At 34.7% G+C, this 13,637-nt stretch overlaps 1 protein-coding gene across 1 annotated transcript in view; it reads right to left on the bottom strand.

Moving 5' to 3' along the window:
• LOC136024972 (homeobox protein HMX3-like) overlaps positions 1-13,291 on the bottom strand; it is a 48,810-nt gene extending 35,519 nt beyond the window's left edge. The window contains exon 1 of the mRNA XM_065700576.1: positions 12,600-13,291. Within this exon, the coding sequence (XP_065556648.1) occupies positions 12,600-13,272 (673 nt within the window). The 5' untranslated portion in view covers positions 13,273-13,291. The remainder of the gene's footprint in view (positions 1-12,599) is intronic.
• Positions 13,292-13,637: the final 346 nt, after the last annotated feature.

Genomic DNA, 13,637 nt, shown 5'->3' with positions numbered 1-13,637 from the left:
ATTTAAGATTAGTCATGATCTTAGACTCTGAGATTTAAAGTCCGTAAAAGGAGGAGGCAAGGATTCTCTCACGAAAAAAAAAGGATTATCCGTGAAAGACAAGTTACTAGATTAGGTCGCCAGTGGTAACAGCAACCTTGTAGAGAGTCAACCATGGCCTGTGTTAACACGAAGTTTAAAGTTGTATCTTGTTTTTATTCTTCTGTAACAGATTGATGGACGGTCATTGACGGATTTAAGTACTTCTTCTGCAAACAATCTATCCTGTTAGCTCTTTTTATAAGCTCAGCCGGACTGGACCAGACAAAGTGACACATGACACAAAAATCAAGACTTTCTGATGCCGCGTCTTATATTTGGGAGGCTTACTGGGCTAGTTAAACTTTTTGAAAACACTCTCGTTAAGGAGATGATTTTACTGCAAAATGTACTCAGTATGTCACTTGGGCATCGTGCCAGATAATTCGGAATCACGAGGGAATAAGTCTTAGTATCTTCTAGACTGATGAATTTAAGGCGTTAGAACACGATGGTAGTCAATAACTGTCCACATGGTCAAGGGCGCCGGCAGAAAATTTTCCAGGGGGGTCAAACGCCAAAATATCAGTAATGGTTGGGTGACAGGGAATATATTTCAGAAATATTTTTGGCAGAAATAAGTTTATTCTTAAATACTTTTGGGAAAAAACTCTAATAGAAAGAGCAATTAAATTGCCTGCAAAATGAAACAAAATACAGTCAGTTTTAAAAGACAAGGATTCCTGGCAAAGGGATCAATTAATTTCATCAATAATATGCCTAATTATTATGTATTTAATCTTAAAAGAAAATCAAACTCAAACCAAAATCACAGATAGATTTATTACTTCCTCAGAATATAACAGATGTAAGTTTGTCTTTATGCAATTTTCTACGCCTTAGAATAGTTTACAGGAGTATACCTGCTCAAGAATCATCCTGCCAGCATAGATACCACGTTTTGATTTTATAAAGGCCATGTAAAATGTATCTCTTTCAAAACAAGATAATTACCCCCCCCCCCCCTGAACTTAAATTTCTTATATATTCAGACATTAAAACAATGGAATAGCGAAAGAAGAACAAAGTTTAAACTTACTACCCAGCTGTTAAATTAATCCTCTTTGTTTTATTGTCCTAATCAACTAAATGAAATGAGCAGGTTCAAAAAAAAATTCGTCATAAGAGAATCTTATCAAATAGTTCGTGATAAAAAAAAACTGAAAGTAAAAAGTGACTTGGACCAATATTCACCAAAACTAAAAACGGGATTCTCATGACAATTGCTACACCAGCAGTATTGGCTTTTTATGCTGATTCTAAACATATAAAATTCTTTCAGTTTATTGTTACCCGCCCAAAACCAAAAATCTGAGAAAATTTGCCTAATTTTTGAAAAAAGGGGAAACACCCTCAAAAAAGCAAGCAATCTTATTGAAAATCCTTTATTAGATACATATAAGAGAACCCTATCATAGAGGTTTCAAGCTCCAATCTTCAAAATGTGGAATTTTTAAAAACATCGTCGATGCATGTTTATTTGTTTCGTTTTTTCCTAGGGTGATTGTATCAAACCTAAGGTCCAAATTAAGACCACACAGATGGGTCAAAGGAAGTCTTGTTTTCTGCCATTTTAGGGCACTTAACTATGCCTTCATCCCAAAGATAACGAATTTGCAATCAGCTTAAATTCTAAGAAGCTAATTGATTTCAAAGAATCAATAACTATATTTTAGGCTTCCGTATGCCAAAGAAGTAATACCGCACAGTGGCAGTACTGGATTCAACCATGTTGATTCGCTTTATTTGTAATGAAATTAGGCTACGTTCGGTGATTGTAATTGCCTATCAGCTATAATGAGAGGGGTTGAGTAATTGTTTAGGTTAAGAATAGGGTAGATTCCTAAAAAGAAAATTTTAATGGACAAACTGCTTACTTTTCATGAGGTTTCAGTCACATGTTGAAAGAGGTAGGGCGGGAATAGGAATTAATTAAATTGTTTCTCTATACAGCTAAAATGTTGCATTCCGATATCTACCAGCACAGAGGTGGAAAAGGCAAGACAGGTCGTCATCAGCCCCGTCATGAAACTTCTTTGGGATGGAAAATACTACTAGTAGCTTAGTTTTCAGCAATTTTAAATGTGTTATTTTCTTTTTCTATTTATATGAAGCACTTTAGTGTATTTAAAGGTATGTATTTATCGATTTTGCTCGGGAAAGGACATAATTTCATACTAAAGTTTTCTCTTTTTTTCAGGAGGGGGGACAGCTCTCCCCGGTATATTCATTGAAATGTGTTTATCGATGAGAAAATCCTCTCGTGATGTGATGAAATCCTCTGATGGCTTCAGTTATGTAGAAGATCAGAAGTATCACAAAATTTCCATATATACTAACAATAATACTCTTTTCATCCAACCGAAACTCTTTAGTAGTAATATTAACAGGGAATTTTTACCAAAATTACTATTCTCTGCCAAATTCTTAAGTATATTCTAATTATATTCAAAATCAATATTGCCGATTTAAACGTAGGATTGTTCTAATCAACGTATAATTACTGATATACACATTTAAAAAGCAAGTAATCAGGGATTTCAGGGACGATCAAATTATATCTTGGTTAAACCTGGGTATGATTTGGAAAACCATCAGAAATTAAATAAAAACGAGCTTTTCAAATTGAAACATATTTGAACAGATTTTTCTTTATACGAAGGGGGCTCTCTCCTCCTTAGCTCCGAACTCTTTACTAAGAAGTTTGGCTTTTTTTTTAATTTCTTAAGAAAATTTGCAATTAGAAAGATAAGATTTTTCAAAGAACTAAAAAACTTCTGTTTAATGACACAAGGTGTTGAGAAGGGGGTAGTCCCTCTTATATACAGAATAATTTAATTTGTTTAGAGTTCTCAACTTGCTCCTTACTTTATTTGGAAGTCTTTTCTATTTGTTTAATTACATATCATGAAACTGTAAAATTTTATAAATACAATACTTTTAGTAAATTAAGGAATTATGATCAGATCAGGAATTAAATTAAAAAAAAACAAGTTTTTTCAACCGAAAGTAAGGGGCAACATTAAAACTTACAAGGAACAGAAAACATTACGTATATGATGAGGGTTGCCTCTCCTCAATAGCTCGCTCTTACCCTAAGGTTTTTTTTTAGCTTTTAAAAGAAGTTATTATTCTAATTAAAAAGCCTTTGTGATTCGGGAGTTATTTTTAAATAGGTGGAAAAAAAAAATCAAACTTAGGTTATAATAAAGCTATTAGTTAAAAAAAGTAAAATTAATATGTAAATTTCATTTTGATTATTCTTGTACGGTGAGGAATCTTCAAAACCTACATTAATTCAAAAACATTCAGAAATTAAATAAAAAAAACAATTTTTTTTAACAGAAAGTAAGGAGCAACATTAAAACTTAATACGAACAGAAATTATTCCGTATATGAAAGGGGATATCCCCTCCTCAGCTACCCACCCTTTACACCAAAGTTTTTTATTGTTTTAAAAAGTAGAGTTGTGACAAAGTGTCAAACTTTAGCGTATAGAACAAGGCGTTATGGAGGAAACAGCCCCTTTTATATACAGAATAATTTCTGTTCGTTTGAAGTTTTAATGTCGGTCCTTACTTTCAGTTAAAAACAAAAACTTGTTTTTTTTATTTAATAATTAAAAATCCCATTTGGCTCCAAAAAAGTACACCCGTGCCTACACGGCAAGAGGAGGGGGCGTTGGAGAAATTATAAGCCCAATGGAAGATTGCATCCATAGAAACGCCCATGGAAGATTTGCCATAGGAGCCCAGAGAAATTGCCTGCCTTTTTATAGGCTCCACCATCTACACCTAAATTTACTAGGGCTCTTTCTTACCCCAATGCCAAAGCCCTTAACCCTCTGGGCACAATGTTATGTGTGTAGAGTTTTCATGTAACTTTTCAATGTCAACAAGTCTATTTAAAAGGTTTATGAAAACATATATATATATATATCCCTTGGAGAAATGTATCCCGTCTGTTAGAAAGCAATACTAAGCCAATATATTTCTCTTGAAGGGGATTCCCACTGGTTGACATTTCCGAGGAAACATCATAGTTCTCTACTTCAGCAATTTTAAAGAGTGCTTGGATTTCAGAAACAACCAATTCACTTTATGGTTTAAAGCTCTTTATCTCTTTTAGTGCCTGTCAAAGCATGACACAGAATGACATTGAATGGTAATTCTGTAGCTTAATTAAAATATAAAAACGTAGAAGGCACATCATAGCTTCAGCGATAGCTGCAATCTAGTAAAGAACATACCACGGCCTATAGTAACCAAAATTGAAAAAAAAACTGTCAAGGGAGAACAAAAATGTCATTTGCAGGTGATTCGGGAATGGTAACTATTATCTCTAGTATGTCCTTGAGAAATCCACAATGGAAGCTGGTCATTGTATTATTGAATTTAATCAGATTATCCTATGAGTTCGGCGGGTAGCTACCTAAGAGTTCGGCGGGTAGCTTTGGCGGGTACATAATCTTTGGAGTGTGTCCTGGATGGATGAAGTAGCTGACACACAGAAGTTTAACTTAGTGCGCGTTATTGTACATTCCAATACTTTCGCTTTAAGCTTCTCCCAAGGTGGCAGTCCAGTGTCGACTCGCAGAGTTTGAAACTAATTTGCCACAGACGAGGTACCAGAATCACCTATCTTGAAAAAATATAACTTCTCAGGTGTCTTAAAATCCAACCAACAATCCTCCAGTAAATCCCGTAAATTTGGTGGCTCAGCCATCTCCAACAGATGAGTAAGTTTTGTCTGTTGTAAATCATCTTCAAAGATGAAATTCACGGTTTTCTTCCTTAAGGCTGTCCCCCAACGAGGTAGAAGGATAACTTTACGCCTCTCGGGCCAAAATCGATTTGACATTTCGAAATTCGCACTCTCCGGCTATTTGGTCCTATTTTGGCTAAATTGACATTTTTCTGCATGAAATGGTAGGGAACAGAATTTCGTCATGACGCAATTTGCTTCCTTATTTAAAAAGTATAATAGACGTTTCTATTCGAAGGAGTCTTCCTTGATATTCTAGGACTATTAATTTATTTAGATCACCCCTGGTTTAAAAGAAAAAAAAGACGGATCAGCGCTACCCACACAAAAATATGATTTTCGTTACTATTCAAGGTGATGGACTGTAAACATCCAGTGCAAGGCTCAAGAAAATTTTAGAATATTTGAGGGACTTCAGACCCATCTTAGAAGTTTTCCAAAATTTCCTTTCGGAATTACGAATCACTGTTTAGTGAAATCTAAAAAAGATATTAGAGTATTCCATAAAGATATCATTGAAAATATTATACAAATTCTTTAAAAATTCAGTTTTTTAATTAATGGTTACCATGGGTTGTTGTCCATCCTTTAGTTGGTTCCACCTACTACTGTAACCATGATAATTGTTCTGGAGTTGAAAGACCAATTTTCGTTGTGTTGCTGCTTTTATAAAATAAATTTTAGACATTACATCAGAAAAGATTTTCTAATTGTTATCGAGTCACTTTAATCGAAATGAAGCAAGAAGTTGAAAATGATCACGAATTCAATTTAGTTCTTCAAGTTTAAACCAGTCACAACTCTTTTTCGTGGTGATGTAGTTGATTGAGTTGCAACATTTATGCAGTTAATCATTGAGCAATGTAAATTGGGCATTTATTTGCACTCAGGTATCATTGGATACCAAGGTCTTCCCGGTAAACCTGTGTAGTGATGAGATACAGATTCTACCTCTGAATCATCAGCTGTAATTTCTGCTTGAAGAGTGTTTGAGGTTGAGGCTTGCAAATCATTGCCTCAATTGTCTTGACTAGCTCTGGATTTCCTTGCCTATCTTGATACAACCTTAACTTTATCACTGTAAAGTTATTTTTTATGTTAAATCTTTTTTTTAGCTCAACGATTTCTTTTTCATATAAATTTATTAAATATTGGAGCACCTTTTTGACCATTTTCGAATGTTCAGTTACTTTCAAATTTTATCAGTAGGATGTTTGCACTTGCGATAACGTTGGATAATGCTTGATTATACAAAACTTGACAGCGGAGCGGTAAGAAAACTTACCTGTGGCCGTGTTAACTCTGGTTTTGGATAAGACACGTTTTTGTTGTAGATGAGACTAAAGAATCTTTATTTTTAGATAAGACTAAAAAGTCAAATGTAATTCTTAAAAATATATCGTTTGCTTAAAACTCGGTTTCAAAATGGACTAAAAAGTAGAAAACAGTTTTATTTTCGAGAAACTATGAACGTAAGTAAAACCGAGGGGTGCACAATGGGTTAGGCTTTACATAAATTGGTCTTTTTAATTCATTTTCCTCAACTCACAAACTTTTTTCCTTTACACATTTATAATTTCAATCATTTTGAGATTTCGGTTATGTAAAGCTCAATCCGTTTTGTACCCCTCGTTTTCACTTATATTTAAAGCTTCTCAAGAAAAAGAATATTAATTTTTGCTTTTTAGGAGATTTCGGATAATTTCCAAATTGTCGGGTGCTTGCTTTTGCACTGGGATACATAATTTTTTTTAAGATTCGTTTTGGCTACAGATTTGGACATATTGCTTTTTATGATGCTTTTGGTCGAATTCCCATCCTAAAAAAAAATAGTCTTGCAATAAAAAATTTACATCGACCGTAAGAAGGCTGTTGTCACTTTTTAGTGCTAATTTTTATTTTTAGAGAATATGCTTGTGGAGATCTAGTATTAAGCCAGTTTGGCTGTTTTTGCTTTTTTTTTAGGTTCTGCCGTTATAACCTGGAATAATGTACGTTTTGCACTAGGTGAGATTGGCTTCTAAAAACTTCAGCTAATATATAACAATATTGTACAACATAGCGTGTTTTATACTTCTATTTTTCGAATCAAACTCCCATTAGTAAAGAGCAAATCCAATTAGATCCTTGAATAGACAAAGACTCAAATAATACTTAGGAAAATAAAGAGAGGCTATTTAAGCGAAGCACCGTGGAAACAATAAAAACTCGGGTTTTATTGAAACACTTCTTGGTGTTCTTTTCAAAATGCGAGTAATAATGGTTGGTTATTGCGAAGCACATTATAGACAATTGGAATCAATGTGCCTTTTTTAAGGTTTTAGGGTAGCTACGTGAATCTACAAAAAATTTTGTTTAGGGGTGGATCAGAACCAACGGTGGTTATTTAAAAGGCATTATTAGACATTTTTGTCAAATCAAGATTAAACTTGCTCGATTTAACTAAGCTTGACCTATTCCATTGATTGGTATAATTATTACCCTATACAAGTTTTTTGTTATTTTTTTTCAAATTTATGATTTGCTTGTACAGTAATATGTTTTACGCTTTACCTCACTTTGACAAACAGTTCACAATTGAACTTGATTTCAAATTCACTTTTTCCCGTGTCTTGATGTCCTGGAGGAAATATTCCTTACCCAAACGACTTTTGAAGAATTACTTTTGATTCTTTGAAAGGTATATTTAGGCTTTGCAACTCAAACTTAAACTTAAACTTGCAACTTAAAGCTTCAAAAATTAGTGCCACCAAAAAGCAGGTTATGGTCATTTCTTGGTTTTCTCGAAATGAAAACCGACGACAAGAAAGCCTTAGGGAAAGAATGTCTGTACAAAAATAATTATTCTTTAAATATAATTAAATAAAAAATACTAGTTTTTCACCAGAGAGTAAGGAGCAACATTAAAACTTAAAACGAGCAGAAAGTATTACGTATTTATCGGGGTTGTCACCTCCTCAGTACCTCGCTTTTCGCACAAAAGTTTTTTGGTACTTATAAAAAAGTTACTTATTGTTCTAATTAAACCACCTTGTGTTTCAGGAGTCGTTTTTAGAAAATTGGGACAAAATTCAAACTTTAGCGTAAAGAGTGAGGTGTTGAGGAGGGGGAACCCCTTATATACGAAATAATGTCTGTTCAATTTAAACTTAATGTTGCTCCTTACTTTCAGTTGAAAAAACGTGTTTTTTATCTAATTTCTGATCGTTTTTTAAATAATGCCAGGATATCTGGCTCCACCTCCACGGAAAAATTGCCCTCCTCACAGACATATATTCTGTACATTTCAATCCTGGCGAAAATTTAACCCAGACAATTACCCGTAGCATCTTCCGCACAAAATTGAATTGGTAAAGAGAAAGCAAGACATATAAAGAAATTTCGTATAAGAATTCTGGCAAATTCATTCAGTACAAAATTTCCCCTGAAAAGTCCACCCCTGGAAGCTTCACTCTCCATGGAAAATTCTCGTCGTGCAAAATTCACCCAGCAGAAAAATTGCTCTCCCTTCTCCACCCTAAAAAATATATACCTACTTCCTAATAACAAATACTATGCGTAAACAATAAAAAATTGTATAACTTAAAAACTGTTCCCCAGGGGCTCTAGGGGGTCATGTTATCTCCAAAGTCATTTTATTTGGATTTTTAACTATTCTGAACAAAATAGCTTTCTCAAAATTTTAATCGAATGATTTTGAGGAAAAAGTGGCGTGGGAGGGGACCTGCTGTCCCCCGATTTTGGTCACTTAAAAAGGGCACTAGTACTTTTCATTTTCGTTAAAATGAGCCCTCTCTCGACTTTTTAGGCACACTGGGCTGATACGATTACCCCCGGAAAAAATAAAACAAACACGTATCCGTGATCTTTCTTCTGGCAAAAATTACAAAATTCCACATTTTTGCAGATAGGAGCTTGAAACCGCTACAACAGGGTTCTTTAATACGCTGAATCTGACAATATGGTTTTCATTAAAACTCTATGATATGTAGGGGATCTTTCCCTATTTTTTCGAAAATCAGACAGCTTTTCTAAGGCTCGTACCTTTTGATGGGAAAGACTAAACTTAATGAAACTTATATATTTGGAATCATAAAAATAAGTTAATTGTTTTGATATATCTAGTGGTATCGAAATTTCGTTTTTTTTAGAATGTCGGTTACTATTGAGCCAGTTCGCTCCTTACTTACAGTTCGTTACCACGAACTATTTGATCCCTATGAAAAAATGGACTTTCGTTGATGTTCAAGGTTGGGGCAGTAACTTTTTGTTTGGGGTTTGGACATTGGCAATTCCAACGGGACAGTTTTGAATTAGATTTGACACCCTTTTCAAGGATTTCAGGCTATCTTTCGAATTCCTATTAATTTATTTTCGCAATAAACTTTTACCATTAGGATCAATCGAAATCATCCCAGTTACAACTGCTGAATCCTCTTCAAATGGCAATTTATTTCAGTTGACAGGGTTTTTTTCAATAAGTATTTTAAAATTCTTGGTTACTACGGGCCGTGGTTCGTTTTTACTAGGTTGCAGCGATCGCTGATCAAATCATCGGCTCTTAGGAATCAAGATCTAACAGCACTAGACAGAGTGGCGTTACCCAGTCTAATAAAAAAAAGTAAAGTCTCTATAATACTAATGCTATGAGTAATATAGTAGAATAGAGTAAAATTAAGCCGCATATACCACTTTTAAACTAGAAGAGTTAACAATTAGATAGCCTCAATCGTTCTTTCCCTAGAATTAGCTAGATTCTCCAGCTTTATGCTTGTCAATCTTTTGCAAATGCCTTGTCTTCTCTAATCATTGATGAAAACAACATCTTGAAAGGTCTACTTATGGTGTCCCCCATTATTTTTTCCTTTTAATTATTATTTAGAGCCCACGGACTTCACTTTAAAAGCAGAGAACAACTGTCAAAAAAAAAAAAAAAAAAAAAAAAAAAAAAAAAAAAAAAAAAAAAAAAAAAAAAAAAAGAAGCCTTAGGGAACCAAGGATTCTACGAACCATTCCTTTGGTTACTTTGCTTTACGCTGTCGTTAGCGCGGTTGTATAATGAATTTATGTTCTGTTTGAGGTACATAATTAATTAAGGGTAGGCCTATATTGGTCAGAAATAGGAACTTTTTGTCAGAAAACAAAGCATTTTAGTGCGGAATAGGTAGAATGGATCGTTCCTCGTCAATAATGTCCCATTGACTAATAATTTTCACTTAATCTTACTCTCCAATTTTCTCCTCTATGTTTTTGTAAACTTCGCACGACCATGAATTTCTCAAATTTTGTATGATTACAACTATATTGCTTAAAAACAATTTATGCCAAATATTTCACCACATAATTGTTTGTAAGGTATTATTGAAGATCACTGTAGTACCCTTAAGGTATTGTTGCTAAAGCACAGTTTTAAACTGTAAATATTTAGATATACATTATATTTTACCAATCCAATAATTAGTTTATAATAATTGCTTCGTCAATAATGATAACTGAATTGGATATTAATCACTGCAATAATGAAGAGGTGTAATGAAAGAGCTCTTGGAGTTCAAACCCTCCATTGCTGAAAACAACATTCAATAAAGAAAATAGAGATAAACCTATTACATTCGTCTTTAAGTACTTTAAACATTTTGCCTATTTTGTGAATATTTGTTATGATTCCCAAGAATTATATTATTTAACTTTAAAGCATAGGATAAAAACAACAACAAAAATGGTTGAGAAAAAAAGCAAGGGATTTTCAGCCAGTTAGTTAAGGGAAAAGATAAATATCGGTTGAAACTCCTGCTAAACTTTTCTCAGTACAAAAGAAAAAAAACTAACCATTTTAACCGCTACCTCAACAGAAAAAACGACCTGACTGACGTAAAAACAAGCCACGAGTGTAAGATCATTCAAAAATTTGATCGGGTATGAATTATTTTCATGTATAGTCCTGTATAGCCAGTGGGTTCTCAGAATGTACTTTCCAAGCCCCCCCTCCCCTGGTACTCAAGACAATGTCACAGCAAAAATAGTATTCATGTGCATAGTTTAAGCTAATAAACAAATTAATAATAAATGAATAGCAAACAAATAGCTCTTGTAATAGGAAACGAATTTAAAAATTAATGGCACATTTAAACAGTGGCCAATTCAAAAAACTGAATTTTTTTGAAGGGGGTGGGCAAAATGTATTTTTTCAGTGTCTATGAGGGAACTTGTCGTTTTTACGTTGTTTTTTTTTTAATGGAAGTGCCAAAAAAGGCTTTTGTCAGTGAAAATACTTTAAAAAAGCATTTTTCAAAATCAAGGGGGGAATATAGGTGGGACAACCCCAATGCCTCTCCCCTTGGAATGCATACAACTGCACTTAAAAAGTTTGCTCCATTATAATTTTAAGCATCTTACAGTTGTAAGATAATCATAACTGTAATTACATATATCTTTTAATTGTAAGCAAGGTTCTATTACAATTGAAGATACAGAAAGTAAGTCAATTTCTATCAAACAGTTCGTGGTAACGAACTGTAGTAAGGAGCGACCCGGCTCAATAGTAAACGAAACTCTAAATAACGGAATTTTGATGCTAAAATATACATCAAAAGAATCGGATTTTCATGCTGATTTTAAATATATACGTTTCATCAAATTTGGTCTTTGTCATCAAAAGTTACGAGCCTGTTACGCTCTTTACGCTAAAGTTTGACTCTTTACCATAATTCTGCTTTTTAAAACAATTAAAAGCTTTAGCATAAAGAGCGAGGGATTGCGGAGGGGACAACCCACTTCATATACGGAGTAATTTCTGTTCGTTTTAAGTTTTAATATCGCTCCTTACTTTCAGTTAGAAAAACTAGTTTTTTTTATGTAATAGGGACAGAATCCGAGATTATCTACTTTTGACATTATTTCCAGCGTTGTGACCAGCACAGAGAAATTCAGCTAGATGGGACAAAAGTCATGGGGTCTAGACCCTCCATAATATGTGAAAAATTATATATAAATAATGACAATTGATCTTATTGCGGGCATATTTCAGCTGTGTGCATAGGCACATAAGCAGAAAATTATCTATTTTGAAAGGAAAATTCGGCAGAACTATAGAAAATAGGCATATTGTATTAAAAAATAATGAAAGTGGCTGTGAAACAAGTCGCTAGAATCAGGAGGTTTGGGAGCATTAGGCTCTCAAAGCTTCTCTACTGTACTTTGCTACTCGCTTCTACAATGCACTGGCCCCTTTCAGAACTTACTCATTGGTACGACCCTCGGTTTGAGTCGTTAGGCTTTATTGATGCATAGGGGGTGGGGTGTAAAATAAGTGTGTAACTTTTTCAAGTTAGAGGTTTCGGAAACAATTTATATTGTCAACCAGGCAATAGTCAAAAGAAATATTCTCTGCAGTTGGACACCCCCCCCCCAAAAAAAATATGAATCCTACTTACCTTTCATCAAAGAATTAATTTTCTATGGAGAAAGGGGGATAATATCCTCCCAGACCTCATCTCCCCCTCCCCACCAGTCGGATATTTAGCGTCTTCAAGAATTTTGTCAAACAAAGATAAGCCTACATAATTCAAGCATCCACAGAAACAGATTTCTTTAGTTTGCTTTTGAAATATCGACTCCAAGTCCCCTCCCCCCGGGATTTTGACGAAATTGTGCCACTGTCTTTGATAAAGAAAACTTTGGGGTGGAAATATTCAGCAAGTTTTGGTTAGATAGGCGGCTCCTACCCTATACAATTTAGAAGTAGAAAGAAAACTTACCACTAGTATCTCCGCTATTTCCTTCAAAAGTTTTAGAAGTCATTTGAAAAAGTGCATCTAAAGGGGATCCATCTTTTCCTACTTTTTCCTTAGCATTATTTTGTGACTTTGACTTTTCATTCGATAGAGCAGGGCTTGCAGAAGCATTGCTTGAACTGTCTTCTGTTTCTTCTCGCTCTTCATGTGAGCTAGAAGGGGACCAGGCTGAGACTCTTGAGGGGTGAGGTGCCGTTTGAGGCATTTGTGGGAGTTGAAAGGGCACAAGACCTGCTAATGCTGCTGCTGCAAAGGGGTGCATAAAAGGAATCTGATTTCGCAAAATTTGTTGTTGGTGTATCATGGTTTGGTAAGCAGCAGCCTGTGGTAAGTCCCAAGGCCGAACGATTTTTGCCTGCTGTTGTGCTTGCATACTTCTTTGCAGTAAGTCTTGGCGAAGGGTAATTGAAGGCTTTACTGAAGCTATTTCTTCCTGATTGGTTTCTTTATGTCCCAGAATGTCTAAGATGGAAAAAGACCTGACCCCACTTTTTGGTTTATCATCCTCACTGAATTCACTACCCTGTGTTGTCGAGGGTCTTGGGGTAGGACAACCCACGCTAATATCATCATCACTTTCAGACATTTCTTGCTTAACCTCTCTACGAACATGAGAACCCGAAGCTACTCCCATCATATTCACGAGATTTATTACTTAGAAAACAAACTGAAGTGATCTAACTAGAACCTCGTTGAATCACTTTGTTCCGACAGCGCACACATATCTCCGCCCTCTGTTTCTCATATCTGATTGGCTAGCTTTTGGCAGCCATTATTTATCAAAGTAAAGCCGCTCCAATCAGATTGAGGCAAATGACAAAACGCTATAATTACTCCATTGCGGTGTGGTCTAAGCAAGCGTAGCTAATCAGAGTATAGTTAATAAACAACAGCGTGCTTGAAGCCAAAAAGAAGAAAAAAGTAGAGCGCTGCGCTTTAAACTTTTTAATAATAACATGACAGTACTATGATCCCTTAAATTACCCGGCAGACCTCATTAGA

The sequence above is a fragment of the Artemia franciscana genome, chromosome 3 (assembly GCF_032884065.1).
Source record: "Artemia franciscana chromosome 3, ASM3288406v1, whole genome shotgun sequence".
NCBI classification, from domain to species: Eukaryota; Metazoa; Arthropoda; class Branchiopoda; order Anostraca; family Artemiidae; genus Artemia; species Artemia franciscana.
This window is presented reverse-complemented; position numbering and strand designations above follow the sequence as displayed.